Source organism: Ictidomys tridecemlineatus, chromosome 10 (assembly GCF_052094955.1).
Source record: "Ictidomys tridecemlineatus isolate mIctTri1 chromosome 10, mIctTri1.hap1, whole genome shotgun sequence".
Taxonomy (NCBI): Eukaryota; Metazoa; Chordata; class Mammalia; order Rodentia; family Sciuridae; genus Ictidomys; species Ictidomys tridecemlineatus.
The window spans coordinates 32,107,505-32,125,589 of NC_135486.1; the positions used below are offsets into that span (position 1 = coordinate 32,107,505).

The following is an 18,085-nucleotide window of genomic DNA, read 5'->3' on the forward strand; positions in this document are numbered from 1 at the left end:
GAAGTCATGGTTTCATTTTATTCAATGTGTTGTACTCCGTTACTATTGTTGTTTATTTTTAATGCTCACTTTGACCCGAACGCGGCCTGTAGGAGCCCTTCAAGCTGACTTTTATATTCTTTTCATCATTCATCATTCTTTAGAACCCTTTCTTTTTGTCTTTTTTTCTGGATTATCCTGTAATTTTCCTCCTCAAGTCCTAGAATCAGCCATTTCTCCATGATGTACTGGTTTCTTTTAGTGAAGAATGGTGTATGGAAACTAAGCTTAGGGCTATTCTTGGAATATCATTGCTTCCAGCTTCTCTTAGTGGACAGAGCTCTGGAATATATAAGTATATATGCAGATGGACATGTACATAATTTATTGTTACTTTGTGCTTATTAAAAAAACATGAGTACACATAGATGCTTCTAGTTCCTTGATATCATAGGGTTTGGTTTAGGCTTCTCATTAACTTTTCAAAAATGAGAATTGTGGTTCCCATTGTTCTTAATGCTTTAACTTATTTGATCAGTCCCTTAGTAAATCAATATTTTGTCACAACGTCTTCCATCCTTTCAAGCTATGACGCCACACATGAGGCTGCCCCTCTACAGGGAAACTTTTCTCATCTTGGGTTTTTGGTTTTTTTTTTCCGTACCGGATATTGAACTTATGAGCACTCAACCACTGAGCTACATCCCCAGCCCTATTTTGTATTTTATTTAGAGACAGGGTCTCACTGAGTTGCTTAGTGCCTTGCCTTTGCTCAGGCTGGCTTTGAACTCATGATCCTCCTGCCTCAGTTTCTCAAGCTGCTTGGATTTCAGGCATGCATCACCACGCCCGATCATCTTGTTTTGACTGTAGCATACAATGGCTGGCTCCCTCTATTACTCCATGGTGGGGAAACCTTTCCTTACCCAGCTCAGACCCCAGTATTCTACTCTAGACTAAAATCTCCCCAGTTAGATGCTCTTTTCACTCCTTTGGGCTCTAATACTTTATAGTAGGCCACCCTCCCATGTGATATGCTCCTTTCCTACTTTGTACCAATTTCTCTCAGGAAGATCCAACCTTACTCAACCAATTGGATCTTTGATACCCGTTGCATTCTGCCTACATGAGTATAGCCTCTTCATCCTACGTGGGGATCATCTGTGCACAGAATCCTTGCTCACCACTCAGACTCCAACACTGGTCAGGCCATCCTCCCATGTAGTGTCCTCTTAACCCATTGTAAGTTCCAATATCGTACTCAGGCCCCAGCATCCTGCTCTGGGCCACCATCCATTTTCTTTCCCCAGATGAGTGCCCAGATCCCTCACGCCCATGTAATGACTTTGGACCAACATGTTAAGGTGGGATGAGGGGGAAAAAAAAGAGAGAGAGACTAAATATGCAAATTGTATGCTTGTGGTCATATAACTACTTCAATTTGCTTCTAGATTTTATTTCTGAACTCCATTCTAAGCTCCCTTCCTTGCAGATAGCCAGAGGACTCACTAAATAAATTCAGAAAAATCCTACTGTATAACTTTTGCAAAGTCATGCGTAACATTGCTCCTGCAGAGTAAATAGGCACAACTCCTATGGAGAGTTATATCAGGATCTCTGTGAACAATTCTCTACAGTATTCTCCCAGCTGTGATTTATTACAACAGTAGAGTAAGGATACACTGTTGGATCATAAGAGAAAGAGAGTCTGGCTGAAGCAACATGCAAGCTTGTTTGGTTTTTTTGTGGTGGTTTTGGGAATTGAACCCAGTGCTCTTGCATGCTAGGCAAGCGCTCTACCATTGAGCCTATATGTGGATCCCTTTTTATTTTATTTTTTGAAATATGCTAAATGCCTAGGCTGACCTTGAACTTGCAATCCTCCTGTGTAGCTAGGATTCCAGGCATGTGCTGCCATGCCCAGCTAGCCTGCAGGTTTGTTTTTGCTTACTCCCTCCCCTGGGAGTTGCACAGAATATACTCTTTCCTCTTTGGTGAAATGTAGCAACTCGTGATATTTTTGCCCAGAAAGGTCCATTATAGACTTGCTGTCCCAGGTTTTTCTTAGGAATGGCCAATAGGGTATTAGGCCCTTGTTTTCTAACATGTACCAAAATTCTAGACTCAGGAAGGAACGTTGTTCACCATAAACCATATTATTTGCACAGACAGTTTAAGCACAGTGAGCCTCTTCTCTCCCCCCATTATCAGTTAACTGGGGGCATTCTAAGGGCCAGATTTTCAGATGCTAGCCAAAGACCAACCATGCATACAGGCCTTTCTAGGGAGAATAGTCTCAGACCTGTTAAAATTTCTATACAGACTTAGTTGGCTGCATCTCTGAGAACTAGATGATGTGTTGATTGGTTGATGAAGATGTGACCAGAGAATCATAGGAAACTGACACTGTATTTCCCTTAGAAGCATTGGTTTAGTGTTCACTAATTCAGTGTCTCCAGTGACTTCATAGAACATAGCTATTTAAATAATTCATGAGAATCAACAGTCTATCCTTGGACCCTGTGAAATTAAACTATTACAAATGATGTTGCTTTGAACATTCCCCACATTGGTGCTGGGGATTAAACCAAGGGCCTTATGCATGCTAGGCAGATAGTCTGTCATTGAATTACACCCCAACCCTGCAGATATTCTTCTCCCCCAGTTCTCTTTTATAACAGTGAGGTGGCTTGGAAGAATACATACCATCCTTAGTAAGTTATATGTGCCTGCCTTTGAGAAATCAAGAATGAAAAATTTTCTAAGAACCTTGAAATTACATCTTCAAATAATAACTGCAATTCATTGACTTGATTCTGTGTACTAGGTGCTTCATATACATTATTTCATTTAATCTTCATTTAAAAAAATAAAATATTATTTAGCTACTATCACATTCCCATTTTATAGCTAAGGAAAGTGAAGTTGAGAGGCATTAAATTGTTCTAGGTCACATGGCTAACATTAATATATATTCTTAGGTACTTACTATATTATCCTACTTCTTTAGAGATTTCAGGATTTGGGCAAGAAGGAAACATTAGCAGATAAACCATACTCCTGTTCCTTCCATCTCACTACTATGTCTAAACTATGTCACTTTCAGCAACCTCTCCACTTTTTGCTAAAAATCATCTCTCATGCCTCAGATTTTTTTAAAAAATAATTTTATTTTATTTATTTATTTATTTGTGGTGCTGAGGATTGAATCCAGCACCTTGCACGTGCTAGGCCTGCTGAGCCACAATCCCAGCCCCTCACGTCTCAGATTTTTATACTTTGTGTTAACTTTGTCCAGAAAACAAATTACTGGATTAATACAGGATTCCCTTTGTTCTTTATTTGAAAACAATGTGTCTTTGTCTCTTACAGAAAAAACGCAGTGAAATTCCTTGTTATTGGGAAAATCAACCAATGGGATGTCAAAAACTGAACTGCGCTTTCCATCACAACAGAGGACGTTATGTTGATGGTCTGTTTCTACCTCCAAGCAAAAGTGAGATGAGTTTTTAGTTTTAAAAGAATATATATTATTAAATGAATGCCTACTATACACACTACACAAAGTACTTTTTATACATTGCCTTCTTTCAGTCTAGTGAGAAAGTAGTATTATTTCCACTTTGCAGATGAGGAAACTGAACCTTATTAAGGTTAGATTATTTATACATAGTCATAGAACCAGAAGTTTCCTGGCATGCCAGATTAGATTCCTATAGCTTGCTTTAGTTCTCATTCTCTTACCAGATTCATAGAGGGGTCATATAGATTCTCAAAAGAAACTTCATTCCACAGGGGATGGCAAGTCTGGTCTTCAGTCTATTTTGTAAAACATTTATAGAATGCAGCCTTGTCCATTCAGTTACATATTTTGTTTGGCCGGTTTTATGCTACCCCTGCAGAATTGAATAGTTGAGACAGCAACCATATGGCCCACAAGGCCTAGAAGAGTTGGGCTCTTTATAGAAAAAGTTTGCCAACCATGCCCTAAGCTATCAGCTATAATAAAATATATATTCTCCAGAAATCTGGCATTTCTTTCCAAAGTCCCCTTTAAAGTAATTTCCTTCTGGAATTATTGCCCATTAAAAAGGCACATCCAGGGCTGGAGATGTGGCTCAAGCGGTAGTGCGCTCGCCTGGCATGCGTGTGGCCCGAGTTCGATCCTCAGCACCACATACAAAGATGTTGTGTCCGCCGAAAACTAAAAAATAAATATTAAAATTCTCTCTTCTCTCTCTCTCTCTTTAAAAAAAAAAAAGGCACATCCATGACTGGGGGTATAGCTCAGTGGTTGAGCACTTGTCTGGCATGCACTAAGTCCTGGGGTTCAGTGCTCAATAATGCATAAATAAATAAATAGCCACATTTGCTATGTGATTAAAATTTTATGGCTACATCTTTTCATGTCTAATTAGGTGCAAAAAATAGGATCAGTCTTTCCTACACCCCCCGCCCCCCTTTTGATGGTGGTGGTGGTACTAGAGATTGAACCCAGGAGCACTCTACTACTGAGTTACATCTGCAGCCCTTATTTGAGACAGGGTGACCTCAAACTTTCTAGCAGTTGCCTCAGCCTCACACGTAGCTGGAATTACAGGCATGTACCACTGTACCCTGCTAGAACCTTAATTTTAAAATTAAATGGATGGAATTTGCAAACCACTGCTATACATCCAGTCTTTTGATTTATGAGCTTCCACTGTATTTCAATATAGTGAAGAGTTGTTGGCTAAAACTCCATTTTTTTTTTGTCCCTGCACGTTCAAAACCTAAATGGGAAAATTAGGTTAAGAAGTCTTGGGGCTGGAGTTGTGGCTCAGTGGTAGCGTGCTCACCTAGCATGCACAAGGCACGAGGCACTGGGTTCGATCCTCAGCACCACATAAATGTAAATTAAAGATATTTTTTTTAAAAAGTCTTGGGGAAATATGTATCAAACTTATCATAATTTTTAATTTGACTGGTTTTGTATATTTAGCTGTATTGCCCACTGTGTCTGAATCATCAGAAGAAGAAGTGAAGACGAGCCAGCTCACAGTTCAGCAGAACAAATTGTCTGTCCAGTCTAATCCCTCCCCTCAGCTGCGGAGTGTTATGAAAGTAGAAAGTTCTGAAAACGTCCCTAGCCCCACACATCCACCAGTTGTAATCAATGCTGCAGATGATGATGAAGATGATGATGGTAGGTTTTAGGTTTTTCTTTAATAAAGGCAAATAAGCAGTCAGAGTCATGTATTAAATTGTACAGAATGAGAGTTAATGCTCCAAGTCTGATTTAAATCGTAAATTTGTCCTCAATGTTGACGTACAGACCAGTTTTCTGAGGAGGGTGATGAAACTAAAACACCTACCCTGCAACCAACTCCTGAAGTTCATAATGGATTACGAGTAACTTCTGCTCGAAAACCTGGGGTCAATTTAAAGCAAGGTAAGAAGAGGCTTTGTTGTTGATAAATCTTTTAGCACTGTTGAAATATGTCCAGACTATTGTGATTACTTTTGAAATTCAGTTCAGTTATGGATCTCTCTATTTTCTCCCCCATACTGTATAAACGTATTTTCTCCTAGTCATTCATTAAAGAAATATTTTAATGTCTTCCATGCTCTAGTTCTTCTTGTGATTTACATTTTGGTTTTTCAGGGGAATGTTTAAATTTCGGAATAAAAACTCTTGAGGAAATTAAATCAAAGAAAATGAAAGAAAAATCTAAGAAGCAAGGTGGTAAGTCACAACAGTTTGGACACAGTTTGGTTTTACAAGTATGTTACCACTTCTTGAAGCAACAGCAAAAATGAGCAAATAGATTTTGAGTCATGTGGCTTGTTTTAAGTATAACAGACTTATTTGCAGCAGTGTCTCAATGCTTAACTGTTCAGAGCTAGACATATGTAGTAACCTAAAAGAACCTGTGTATCTTAGCAAGCATAGCTCTGAAGAATACCATATAAGAACCATATTATTTATTTATAAGTTGAGAGGGAAAAAATGGACCATCTTAAGAGAGCAAACATGCTGATCGAAGTCCTGTATTGCCAGCTATTTGGGAGGCTGAAGCAGGAGGATTGCAAGTTTGATGCCAGTCTTAGCAACCTAGCAAGACTCTATATGAAAGTGAAAAATTAGAAGAGCTGGTGCAGTCCCGTAATCCCAGTGACTTGGGAGACTGAAACAGGAGCAGGACAGCCTCTACAATGTAGTGAGGCCCTAAGCAATTTAGTGAGACCCTGTCTCAAAATGATAAATAAAAATGGCTATGGACATAGCTCAGTGGTAGGGCACCCCTGAGTTCAATCCCCATGTCACCCAAAAAAAGAAGGCAAAAACTTCATTTTGTGATAGAAGAGTGTTTCCTTGAGAGTTGCTGGGTTTTCTTCTGGAGCTTCTCTCAATCTGGTGAATATATATTTCCAACCCTAAAAGTTTTAGATAAGATGTGAAATGTAGTATATAGAGAGAAAGATGGTTGGTTCTAAGAACTATCATATTAAAGCTTATTCTATAAGAACCTTGAGTTGTGTTTAATGATTTTAGATGGAAAGGTTAAATTTATATACCTGATGGTTAATATACTTCTGAGATTAACTTTAGAATACTTGTAGCCTTACCAGTAAATAAAAGTAGGTTGAGTGCCTCATAGATTTGAGTTATATAAATTTATTTTATATTTTATTTTCACATTGTATCCAAGCCTTTCCCTAACATTACCCCATTTCACTGGGCAGTCAGGTACAGAAAAGTGATTGATTTGTATCATATAGCAGTCAGTATTGAACTTAGTCATAAAGACATTTTTTTTTTTTTTTTTTACTTATGATAGCTTTATTTTCCACAAATTATTTTCCATTCTTTGACTTTCCTTATTTAGAAGGTTCTACAGGAGTTTCCAGTCTTTTACTCCAACCTCAGCCTATTCCAGGTCCCGAGAAAGAGAATGTTCGGACTGTGGTGAGGACAGTAACTCTGTCAAACAAACAAGGTAAGGTATAGGTAGATCTGAGAGTTGTTGGCCTTTTACTTTAATGCAGTCATTGGGAATGAAGAATCTTTAGGATTTTTTTTTTTTTTTACCTTTTATGGATTTGCATGAAGACTTTAGTGTATTGATCAGATATAAGGACAAAAAGAAGTACATTTGGCTCTACCATTTAAAAGGTAGAAATACTTAATTAAGCCATCCTCACATTTATTTATATTTAATTTATACACTTACTGTTTATATTCATTCAGCTAATTTATTGGCTTCTTATTGTGGGTAAAGAATTGTAATAAATGCTTTGAGTTACAAAAAAATACAAGTCTTTTCACTCAACAGTTTAAAATCTAGTAAGGAATAAATTGCAGTATAATAGGTACACTTAAATTTATGCCAAACAACCAAAAATTAGAGGAAAGAAATCTTACATGGTGGGGTGATAAAAGAAAGTTATATAATATAGCTTATCAAAGTGCCAAAGCAAAAGTAAAGCTTGGGATGGCATGGTGGTGCACACCTATAATCCCAGCAACGGGAGGCTGAGGCAGGAGGATCACTTGTGATCCAACCTCAGCAACTTAGTGAGACCCTGTCTCAAAATAAAAAATTTAAAAAGGGGGAGGTGCTGGGAATGTGGCTCAGTGTGGTTAAGCATCCCTAGGTTCAATACCTGATACAAAAAAAAAGTAAAAAGTAAAAAGCTTGGGCTCTGTAACCAATTGGAACATAATTTGTATTATACTTGGTTGCTGTTAATAATTAAAACTGTGCTGTTGGCTTTTGTTTGGGCTGTGCATTTGACTGCTTAAAATTACTTGAGACCTGATTTTCAGGACTATTCTGGGGCAGGGTGATAATATACTTTGTACATGTCAGAATATACTTTGTACCCATTATTAGTAGTTATTAAGTACTGAAAACTTGGCTAGTAGTAGAGAATTCTATTTTTGGCATTTCAGGAGAAGAACCCTTGGTTAGATTGAGTCTTACTGAGAGACTGGGAAAACGAAAATTTTCAATGGGTAAGATAAATCTTGTGCTTATCTTTTGTTTTTTGTTTTCATGTTCATAAGCATGATAATCTTCTCTAAACTCAAATCCTATTGAAATTGATTTGCTGGGCCCCCTGTGTTCTTAGCTAAAAGCACTTAGAAAATTTCCTCATTTTTTTATGTGTGTATTATACCTTTTATTAAAGTCAGAATTTAAAGTGTTAAAAAATTTTTGTGTGTGTGAGAGACAGAGAATTTTTTAATGTTTATTTTTTAGTTCTCGGCGGACACAACATCTTTGTATGTGGTGCTGAGGATCGAACCTGGGCCGCACGCATGCCAGGCAACTGCGCTACTGCTTAAGCCACATCCCCAGCCCCTAAAGCATTAAAATTTAATTAGATTGTTGGCCATGACCAACTTTGTAGAAAGTATTAGGTTTAAAAAACAGTGATGAATACATCATTACTTTATATTTATTATAATGCATCATCAAAAAAATAATTTGAATTTTTTTAGTTCAGAGATTTCTTATTACTGTCTTATGTACTCAAATTTTGAAACCTTGAGCCAGGCATATATAAATTTATTTTATATTTTATTTTCACATTGTGCCCAAACCTTCCCCTAACCATTACTCCATTTCACTGGGCACACACCTGTAATCTCAACTGAGCCAGAAGAATTCTGAGTTCAAAGCGAGCCTCAGCAACTTAGGCTCTAAGCAATTCTGTGAGACTCTGTCTCTAAGTAAAATACAAAGTAGTGATGGGAATGTGGCTCAGTGGTACCTGAGTTCATTCCCAGGTACCAAAAAAAAGCAGAAACCTTGTCTCCATTCTGTTTTCTTCCATACTCTTCTCACTGCCCTGTCTTCAAAGCATTTCAAGTTTTCAGTCAGAAAGTGTGATTTTGATTGACTCAGTTATGCAGATATCACCCTAAGTAATTTAAAAAAAAAAAACTTTGAGTGATTATATCAAGCCTTATGAATGAAATATGATATTTGATGTGGATTTGTTAAGTGTACACTTTCAACTATTCCTCAGCACCATGAGGAAACTAGGCATAATACTGGCACTTAATAAATGCCAGCAAATATTTTATGCATTCAGCATAAACTTAGTAAGACCTAAATAACTTTCCTAAGGTCGTATTCAGATGAATTTATTATGGATTCGGCATTTGGCCAGCTAAGATTTTTTTGTGATGGTTTTTCACATTCCTGGTTCTAAACTTCAGCCTCACCAGGGCTTGTGGTTCTCCATAGGATCAGTACATTGTGTGATCAAGTATATTAGTTACTCAGTAAATATTCTTTTATGCATTTCAGGTTTTTGTCCCTTACCTTTTCTTTCTGGGACTTTTATTCTTTCTCCAACATAGAGTTTTGGGAAGCTAGTGAACAAACATACCATGCAAATGGAGAAAACCTGTTAGAAGTAGTCATCATTGTCTCTTTTTGCTTGTATTTTTTGACCTCCACAAATTCCCCCTATTTGTAGGTGGTGACAATGATCCCCCATTAAAGCGGAGCCTTGCACAGAGGCTAGGGAAGAAAGTTGAAGCTCCAGAAACCAACTTTGAGAAAACACCAAAAAAAGGTAGGTATCTCTGTTTTAATATATGGTGTGTGTGTGTGTTAGTGTGCATGTGTATACGTGTGTAATTACCCTTGTTATAATGTTAACAGCTGTGGTTCTTCATCCTTTTGTTCATATAAATTATTAATTTTTAGTACATGCAAGGTGCTGGGTTCAATCCTCAGCACTACATAAAAATAAATAAATAAAGATATTGTGTTCAAATACAACTAAAGTATATATATATATATATATATTTTTTTTTTTTTTTAAGAAATTTATTTGCATTTGCCTCTAACTACTTTGGGGGGCTTTCTTAAGAACTCAAAGCAAGTGGAGTTACTGTGTTTTTTGTTTTGGTACTGAGGATTGAAACCAGCGGCACTTTACCACTGAGCTACATCCCTAGCCCTTTTTATTTTTGATATTTGGTCTTGCTAACTTCCTTAGGACTTCACTAAGTTGCTGAGGCTGGGCTCAAATTTAGGATCCTCCTGCCTCAGCCTCCCAAGTCGCTGGGATTACAGGCGTGTATTCCCATGCCTGGTACCAAAACATTTAGAAAGTGTACAGTAATAGGATTATTTCCCTGAATTTAGTAGTTTTTGCTTTTGAGGTATAAAGAAATTTTTTTGAAATTTTACAAAATGCTCTAGGGAATTCAGGGTTTATATAAGTCTGCTCTATGGAGAAGAAAAATTTTAAGACCTTGAGTTATTTTTTTTTAATTGCATTAGAACTATAACTTAATTCATGAACTTTGAAAAAATATTTGAATATAAAAAGTCTCTGTTCAACTTTGAAATTTTGAAATTTTGTCTTTTTGTAGTGCAAGTTTCCAAATCTTTGAAGGAGCGACTAGGCATGTCAGCTGGTTCAAATAATGAGGAAGCCACAGGTACATAAATAGACTCATAAGATGATTGTGATGTGCATGATTGTATGGCATGGTAAGTACATGCCATAGAAAATAACTAGAAAAAAGTGGCTAGAAATGTGGCCCAGAGATAAAGTGTTTGCTTAGCATGTGTTAGATCCTGGGTTTGACTGACCCTAAAATTGGGAGGAGGGAAGGATCCCCCACTAAAAATACAACACCAAAATGTTAATACTAATTATATCTGTATCTTGAGGTTGTAGGTAATTTTAATTTTTTCTCTTATATTCTTTCTATACAATAATATTTTTAAAAATTGTGTGACATAAGTACATAAGATTTGTATATACATGTACAATTTAAAGTATAATGAAATGAACATTCATGCACTCAGCCATCCAGCTTTCTTGGATGTAGTGCTGGGAATCAAAATTAGGGCCTCATAAATGCTGGCCAAGTGCTGTACCACTGAATTATACCTCCCACTCTCCAGCATTTGTTTTTGGTTTTTGTTTTGTTTTGTTTACAAATTGCAAGATTTATATGTGTGATACTTTTTGTGTAAGTTTAACATCAGTATTTATGAATGATGATAGTCTATATTTTTTCTTTTCATTCCATTAACAGATTTGAATATTAATATTATACTAGCATCATAAAAAAAGAGTCTGACATTGGACATTCTTAATTCTTTTTTGGATAACCTAAATTTATTCAACAGAAATCTTTAGGATTTTTTTTTTCTCTTCCTACCTAATACATTGCAACTTCACTGAAGTGGACCCAAATACATCCTTTTTGTTTGTTCTGAACAGTATTCATTGAGCTCATTGCATCTAAGAACTTGTTTTTTTAATTCTAGAAAACATTCTTCTAATTTCTTTTGAGTATGACTTCTGCATCTTTGTTTTTGGTTTTCATATGAAAGATGTTGGAACTGGGCACAGTGACACACACCTATAATCCCAGTGGCTCAGGAGGCTGGGATGGAGAGGATCACCAGTTTAGAGCCAGCCTCAGCAATTTATCAAGACCCCAAACAACTTAGTGAGACCCTGTCTCTAAATAAAAAATAAAATGGGCTGTGGATGTGGCATAGTGGTTAAGCACCCCTGGGTACCAAAAAATAAGAAAAGATGTTAGAACTTTGTTCATAAGCTTCCCATGTCTCTTGACCTTGTCTTTATACTTTCCATCCCTTTGTTTTTCCCCTCACCCTCTATGAACTTTGTTTGGCTTTATTTTATTTTAGATCGGGATTAACAAAATATTTTTTCTGTAAAGTGTCATGTAGTAAATATTTTAGGCTTTGTGTTGGGTTATCTCAATGGTAAGTGCTTTCTTAGCATGTGTGAGGCCCTGAGTTTAGTCTCCAGCACTGCAAAAAACGAAACAAAAATAATTTAAGTTTTGTGGTCCACAGTTTCACGCCATTGTAGTACGAAAGTAGCCATGTGTAATGTGTAAATGAATGAGTGTGGATTTGTTCTGACAAACTTAATACACAAAATCAGGAGGTGGTCAGATTTGGCCTCTAGCATATAGTTTGCCGGCCTTGTTCTAAATGGCTGATTTGGGACCAGCCTCATCTAATTTTCAGTATTTAGTCTTTTGTTCTCTCATTTTTCCTTTTTTCACAGTCTAATTTCAAATTGCTCTAGGGTTTCTGATTTGAATCTAGGATTTTGTTTTTTGGGTGCTGGGTATGGAACCCAGGACTTCATGTATACTGGGCAAGTATTCTACTGAATGACATCCCCAACCCTGAATCTGTTTTTAACATTTGTATGAATGTATTGTTTTGGCTTCATGCTTAGTTTATTTTATTTTTGATGATGTTTTTCTGTAGTTAAATGGCTGGGCTAAGTTTCTTCTGTGTTCTAAAGGCGATTTTCCAAAGTAATCCTCTCTTCTGAGTGGGAGACTTGATTTATGTCTGGTCAAGTAGAGGAGGTATACTAAAACACCCACCTATACGGATTGCAGGCCAGAAAGCTGGGGATCTTATTGCCACAATAAGACTTTTTTTTTTTTTCTTTTTTTTCAGTACTAGGGAATTGAACCCAGGTGTCCTGCTCTACCACTGAGCTTCATTCCCTGGCCTTTTTTTTTTTTTTTTTTTTGAGACAGGGTCTCTCTCAAGTTGCTAAGGCTGGCCTAGACTTGCGATCCTCCTGCCTTAGCCTCCCTAATTGCTGGGATTACAGACATGCAAAGATTTTTTTCAGAGAAACATTTTTCCTTTTCTTGCTTTTTTCTTCCCAACTCTGCTTTTCCGTTTCATACTTGTAAAAGTCTATAATTTTTATGCCTTACTTCTCTCCAACCCTGATATCTTCATATCTTGAGTAGATTCCTCTTTTCTTCTTCTTGTCTTTTCCACTGGTGCTAGGGATTGAATCCAGGGCAAGTACTCTTTCACTGGCCCAGACTTTCCTTCTTTAAAAGGAGTAATTTGGGCTGGGTTCAATCCCCAGCACTATATACACACACAAAAAGTAAAAGGAATAATTCTCAGGAAGAGGTCATAACTGACTGAGCTATTCTATTGGCAGTTCTAAAATTGATTAATTAATTTCTTTGTTTTTTTCCTTTTCTCTGTTTCTTTTTTCTGGTAGTAGAATCTAGGGCCTCACTCAGGCTAGGCAAGTGCTCTACCACTGCCCCAGTCCTTCAATTTCTACCTTAATAGTTATCTCTGAGCCCACTGTTGCTTCTTCTCCCATCCCACCTCTATGCTGGGGATTGAACCCATGGCCTTTGCATGATAGGCAGGTACTTTGCCATTGAGCTACATCCCATCCCAGCACCCCACTTTTGATTTTCATACTAATTAAACCAAATTTCACAGTTTATTTTGGTTCTGTTGGGAAGAACAAGACTCAGCTCTGCATTAAATCTTCTTTTTCCATTTTTTTTTTGAATCCAGATATCTGCTTTCTGTCTTAAATTCTTCAAGATTTATACTCTACCATTGGCATCCTTTCTTATTAGTAGAGATTTATTCTAATTTTAACTTCTATCATTTCAGTGAAATTTCGGTAGGAAAGGGAAACGGGTCTCCATGTCACATTCATGTTGTTACTTTAAGTGGTAATTCCAAGATAGATCTGCCATCTTGAAATGGAAGAATTTATAACTGTAATTTAAAAAGCTAAAGAGCTGGGCATGGTAGCATATGCTTATAATCCCAGCTACTTGAGGCAGGGGGATTGCAAATTCAAGGCCAGCCTGGGCAACTTAGCGAGATCCTATCTCAAAAGGAATTTTACAAGGGTTGGGGATATAGCTCAGTGGTAGAGTGCTCCTGGGTTCAGTCTCTAGTACCCAAAACAAAAGGCCCTAAACACATAATTCAGAAGCACTTTTGTGAAATTTATTTTTTAGTTTTAAACAGATATAGAATGATTGCTGTATCATTAAAACTAACTTCTTCAGGGCTATTCCTCCCTCTGAAGATGACTCACATTTTTGCTTGAGTGTATTCCTTTCTTTACCCCTAAAGGTTCTCACTCTCATGTTACCCACATTCTCCCTTGAATGTGCCTCTGCTTTCTTAAATAACCCTCTGTCTATGCCTTTGGTGGGTAGTGTGGGGAGAAGCTCTTGGATAGTGCCAATTTATAAGGGTTTCTCATTATTCTCATCTACGTGACCTCCTTTTTATCCTTAAAAAATATCCTTAAAATATTACTTCTTTTTGCAGCTAGGGTTGTGGCTTAGTGGTGGAGTGCACACTTAGCATATATGAGGCCCTGGTTTTGAGCTTCAGCACCACATAAAAATAAATAAATAAAATAAAGGTATTAAAATATCACTTCTTCTGAAGTTGCCCTCAACTAGCTCCTGGACAACAGTTGACATTCTTGTTGTGTGCAGTTACCATTAGCATACTTTGGTTTTGCTGGATTAATTATTGGTCTGTCGAACTCAAAACTACACTAGGGCAGAGGTTATATTTTGCTTTCTTATAGTTCTAGTACAGTGTCCAGTACAGGTTTATATCTTTAGATAGAAGAATTATTGCTTTTTTATTGATAGGATTTATAATAACACATTTCTTCAACTAATAAATAGTTTTCAGGTTCTTTGGGGATTAGCTTCTTAGTAGAAATACAAATCAGAAATATTTAACCTCCTTAGTTTTCTTTGAGTGCTACTGCCTGAAATACACAGTAATCTGAATTTGTATGGAGGGGTAGGGGGTACTGCTGATTAAAATCACAGGCACTCCTTTACTGAGCCAAATCCCCATCCCTTTAAATTTTTTTTTTTTTTAAAGAGTGAGAGAGGGGAGAGAGAGAGGGAGAGAGAGAGAGAGAGAATTTTTTTAATATTTATTTTTTTAGTTCTTGGTGGACACAACATCTTTGTTGGTATGTGGTGCTGAGGATCGAACCCGGGCCGCACGCATGCCAGGCAAGCGCGCTACCGCTTGAGCCACATCCCCAGCCCCTTTATTTAAGAGATGGTCTTAAGTTGGTGAGGCTGGCTTTGAACTTGTGATCCCCCTTCTTCAGCCTTCTGAGTTTCTGGGATAAGAGGAGTGCCACTAATTTAAAATTGAGAGTGAAACTAATGTTATACTCTTGATCCTTTTAATTGCCTACCTAAATGATACCTTTCTGTTGAACTATCTTAATCCTAGAGTAAAGAAATCTTAAGAGATACATTTGAAGTATAATGACATGATTTTTTTCTAAAACAGAGAGAGTTAATAAAGCTGGTGAAATCCATGTGAAGACATTAGAAGAAATTCTCCTTGAAAGAGCCAGTCAAAAACGTGGAGAATTGCAAACTAAACTCAAGACAGAAGTACCTTCAAAAGTTGATGATTCTATTTCAGGAACAAGAAGCTCCTCCACCATCCGAATCAAAACCTTCTCTGAGGTCCTGGCTGAAAAAAAACATCGCCAGCAGGAAACAGAGAGACAAAAAAGCAAAAAGGATGCCACTTGCATCAAGCTAAAGACTGATAGTGAAGTGAAAAAAGCAGTGGTTTTGCCACCCATAGTTATCAGCAAAGGACAATCAGAGGAACCTGCAGGTAGAACAAAGTCTATGCAGGAGGTACACATTAAGACTCTAGAAGAAATTAAACTGGAGAAGGCACTAAGGGTGCAGCAGAACACCGAGAGCAGCACCAGCTCCCAGCCTCACCCTGAGCCTGCCTCAGGGTCAAGGCGGATACTTCGAATCACCAAAAGAACAGGTGTGTAGTGCCACTTCCCCAAATACTATTCCAGAAAAAACAGTGTGCCCCTGGCATCTTCATAGAAGTTCTTTGAAAACTTTGTTCAGATAACTTTGAAAAGCACTGGATTCAAAGAAACTAAGCTATTTGTTTATAGTTGTACTGTATAGACCTTCAATACTTTTATGTGCATTTTAAGAATTTATAAGACCAGTGTGTTTTTTAATCTCGTTTTCTTTATCATTTTATCATTATTCTCATTAACAAAAGTTTAACTTCAACTTTCACAAAGTTGCAGCCAAACTGGTAGACCTGATGATGTCTTTAATGTGAATATAGGTATGAAAGAAGAGAAGAAACTCGAGGAAGGAAGTGAAGTTGCTTCTCAGACCAGTGCTACTGGAGCTGAGGCTAATGAAGTGAGTAAATTTAAGATTGTTTTGCAGTGGGTTTTTTTGTTTTTTTTTTTATGGTGAAGGCTAGATGAATGGTAAAGTGTTTTAGTTTCAGATTATAATTAATGTCTATTTAACATTTCACTGAAACTTCAGGTATGCTTTTAATTTTCTCTGAACATTTCCTATAATTTTCTGTATGTCATGGGTGCTCAACCACTGAGCCGCATCCCCAGCCCTTTTTATATTTTTTTTAGACACAGGTTCTCACTGAGTTGCTAAGTGTCTCATTAAGTTGCTGAGGCTGGCTTTGAACTTGTGATCCTCCTGACTTAGTCTCCCAAGCTGCTGGGATTACAGGTGTGTGCCACCATGCCCAGCTGAGAAACTTTTCTTTTTTAAAAGAAAGAACAAGCCAGGTGCAGTAGCTTGTGCCTGTGGTCCCAGCTACTCAGCAGGCTGAGGCAGAAGGATCACTTGAGCTCAAGAGTTGAAAGCCAGCCTGGACACATAGTGAGGCCCATCTCATAAAAAGAGAAAAAGGAATTAACAAATCCTATAATTGTCCAACCCATATGTAACCACCATTAAATTTTTCAGGGATTTCCTTTAAGTTTTTTGTTTTATATATGTGTGTGTGTGTGTGTGTGTGTGTGTGTGTGTGTGTGTGTGTGAGTCTATTAATGTTTAATTCATGTTTAGAACATGATGTAGAATTCTACTGTCATTTTGCAGACTCGCTTTACCATATTAGTGAATCTTTAAGAAATTTGTATTTATTGACTCCATAAAAATATTCTGATATATGCATATAATCTTTCTGGGCGCTTAGATTTTGTTTTATAAAGTAATATTTTTGTGCTTAGGTCTTTTGTAAAGGTGATTATTTAGTAGGCATTAGTATTTGACTTGGTGATGGTTATCTAGCCTATATAATGTGGGGTGTTTTTTTTGTTTGTTTGTTTACTGTTTCATACATCTTCAGTTTTAACCTTTCATCTTTAGCAGCATGTTCCCTATGTAATATCAAAGAGTTTTTCTCTAGGTTCTATATCATGCTACAATCTGCTTAATTTACATTTTAGCTCAATACTTTATAAATAACAAGCTTAGATTATTAGAGGTACTAAATTTTAATTCTGTCATTTAAATTGTTCATAGGCTCCAGATGAAACTATGGGAATTGATATCACTAAAATTCCAGTTAAGAAATGTGAGACCATGAGAGAGAAACACATGCAGAAACAGCAGGAGCGGGGAGGTTCACAAAAGGAAAAATCAGTTTTGACGCCCCTCCGGGGAGATTCAGCCTCTTGCAATACCCAAGTGGTGGAAAAACCAGTGCTCACTGCCATGTCAGGCCTCCCACGGCAGCTAACCAAGCGGCTTCCCACAAAGTTATCCCAGAAGGTGGAGGTAGAAACTTCAGGGATTGGGGACTCCATATTAAATGTGAAATGTGCAGCACAGACTTTGGAAAAAAGGGGTAAAGGTGAGTGTTTTCTATAGTATGTTTTGCTTTAGGACATCAAAATTACCAAGTTTGAAAACTTTGTCCAAAACTTTATAGTACATCTTTTCTCTGGTTTTGAAGAATAGAATAATAACAGATTCAAAAGCCAGTAAAAGGGGTTGAGAATGTATATCTACATAATAAACACATGTAGTGGATCATTTTCAGTATGGATTTATATATTTTCTTGTTACTCCTAGTACTCAAGGAATTTTGTTACTTTATTCTGAATTACTTTTATGTAAAAAGATTTTTCTAGCTATTAATATTTTCTCTCTTACAGCTAAACCCAAAGTAAACGTGAAGCCATCTGTGGTTAAAGTTGTTTCATCTCCCAAATTGGCCCCAAAACGCAAGGCAGTGGAGGTGCACCCTTCTGTCATTGCAGCTGTGAAGCCACTCAGTTCTAGTAGTGTCCTGCAAGAAAGCCCAGCCAAAAAAGCAGCTGTGGTAAGTAGAAGTTCCACCTTAGCGGTAGGTACTATACACTATGTGGTAGAAAAAACAAACTCCCCATTGTGTTCTGCCTATATCTATGTTTAACACTTCCTGCCACTTCCTGAGCATTTAGGTTG

General features: G+C 37.2%; 1 protein-coding gene across 10 annotated transcripts in view; it reads left to right on the top strand.

Annotated features, from left to right (window-relative positions):
- Zc3h11a (zinc finger CCCH-type containing 11A) overlaps nucleotides 1-18,085 on the top strand; it is a 38,468-nt gene that overhangs the window by 17,405 nt on the left and 2,978 nt on the right. For 9 of the 10 annotated variants that reach the window (XM_078022623.1, XM_078022625.1, XM_078022622.1 and 6 more), the window contains 12 exons: nucleotides 3,352-3,475; nucleotides 4,961-5,164; nucleotides 5,294-5,410; nucleotides 5,624-5,704; nucleotides 6,849-6,959; nucleotides 7,916-7,978; nucleotides 9,454-9,552; nucleotides 10,361-10,429; nucleotides 15,117-15,620; nucleotides 15,942-16,021; nucleotides 17,159-17,489; nucleotides 17,794-17,960. In XM_078022623.1, coding sequence (XP_077878749.1) covers nucleotides 3,352-3,475; nucleotides 4,961-5,164; nucleotides 5,294-5,410; nucleotides 5,624-5,704; nucleotides 6,849-6,959; nucleotides 7,916-7,978; nucleotides 9,454-9,552; nucleotides 10,361-10,429; nucleotides 15,117-15,620; nucleotides 15,942-16,021; nucleotides 17,159-17,489; nucleotides 17,794-17,960 — 1,950 coding nt within the window. The remainder of the gene's footprint in view (nucleotides 1-3,351; nucleotides 3,476-4,960; nucleotides 5,165-5,293; nucleotides 5,411-5,623; nucleotides 5,705-6,848; nucleotides 6,960-7,915; nucleotides 7,979-9,453; nucleotides 9,553-10,360; nucleotides 10,430-15,116; nucleotides 15,621-15,941; nucleotides 16,022-17,158; nucleotides 17,490-17,793; nucleotides 17,961-18,085) is intronic. The other variant, XM_078022626.1, reaches the window with a different exon arrangement.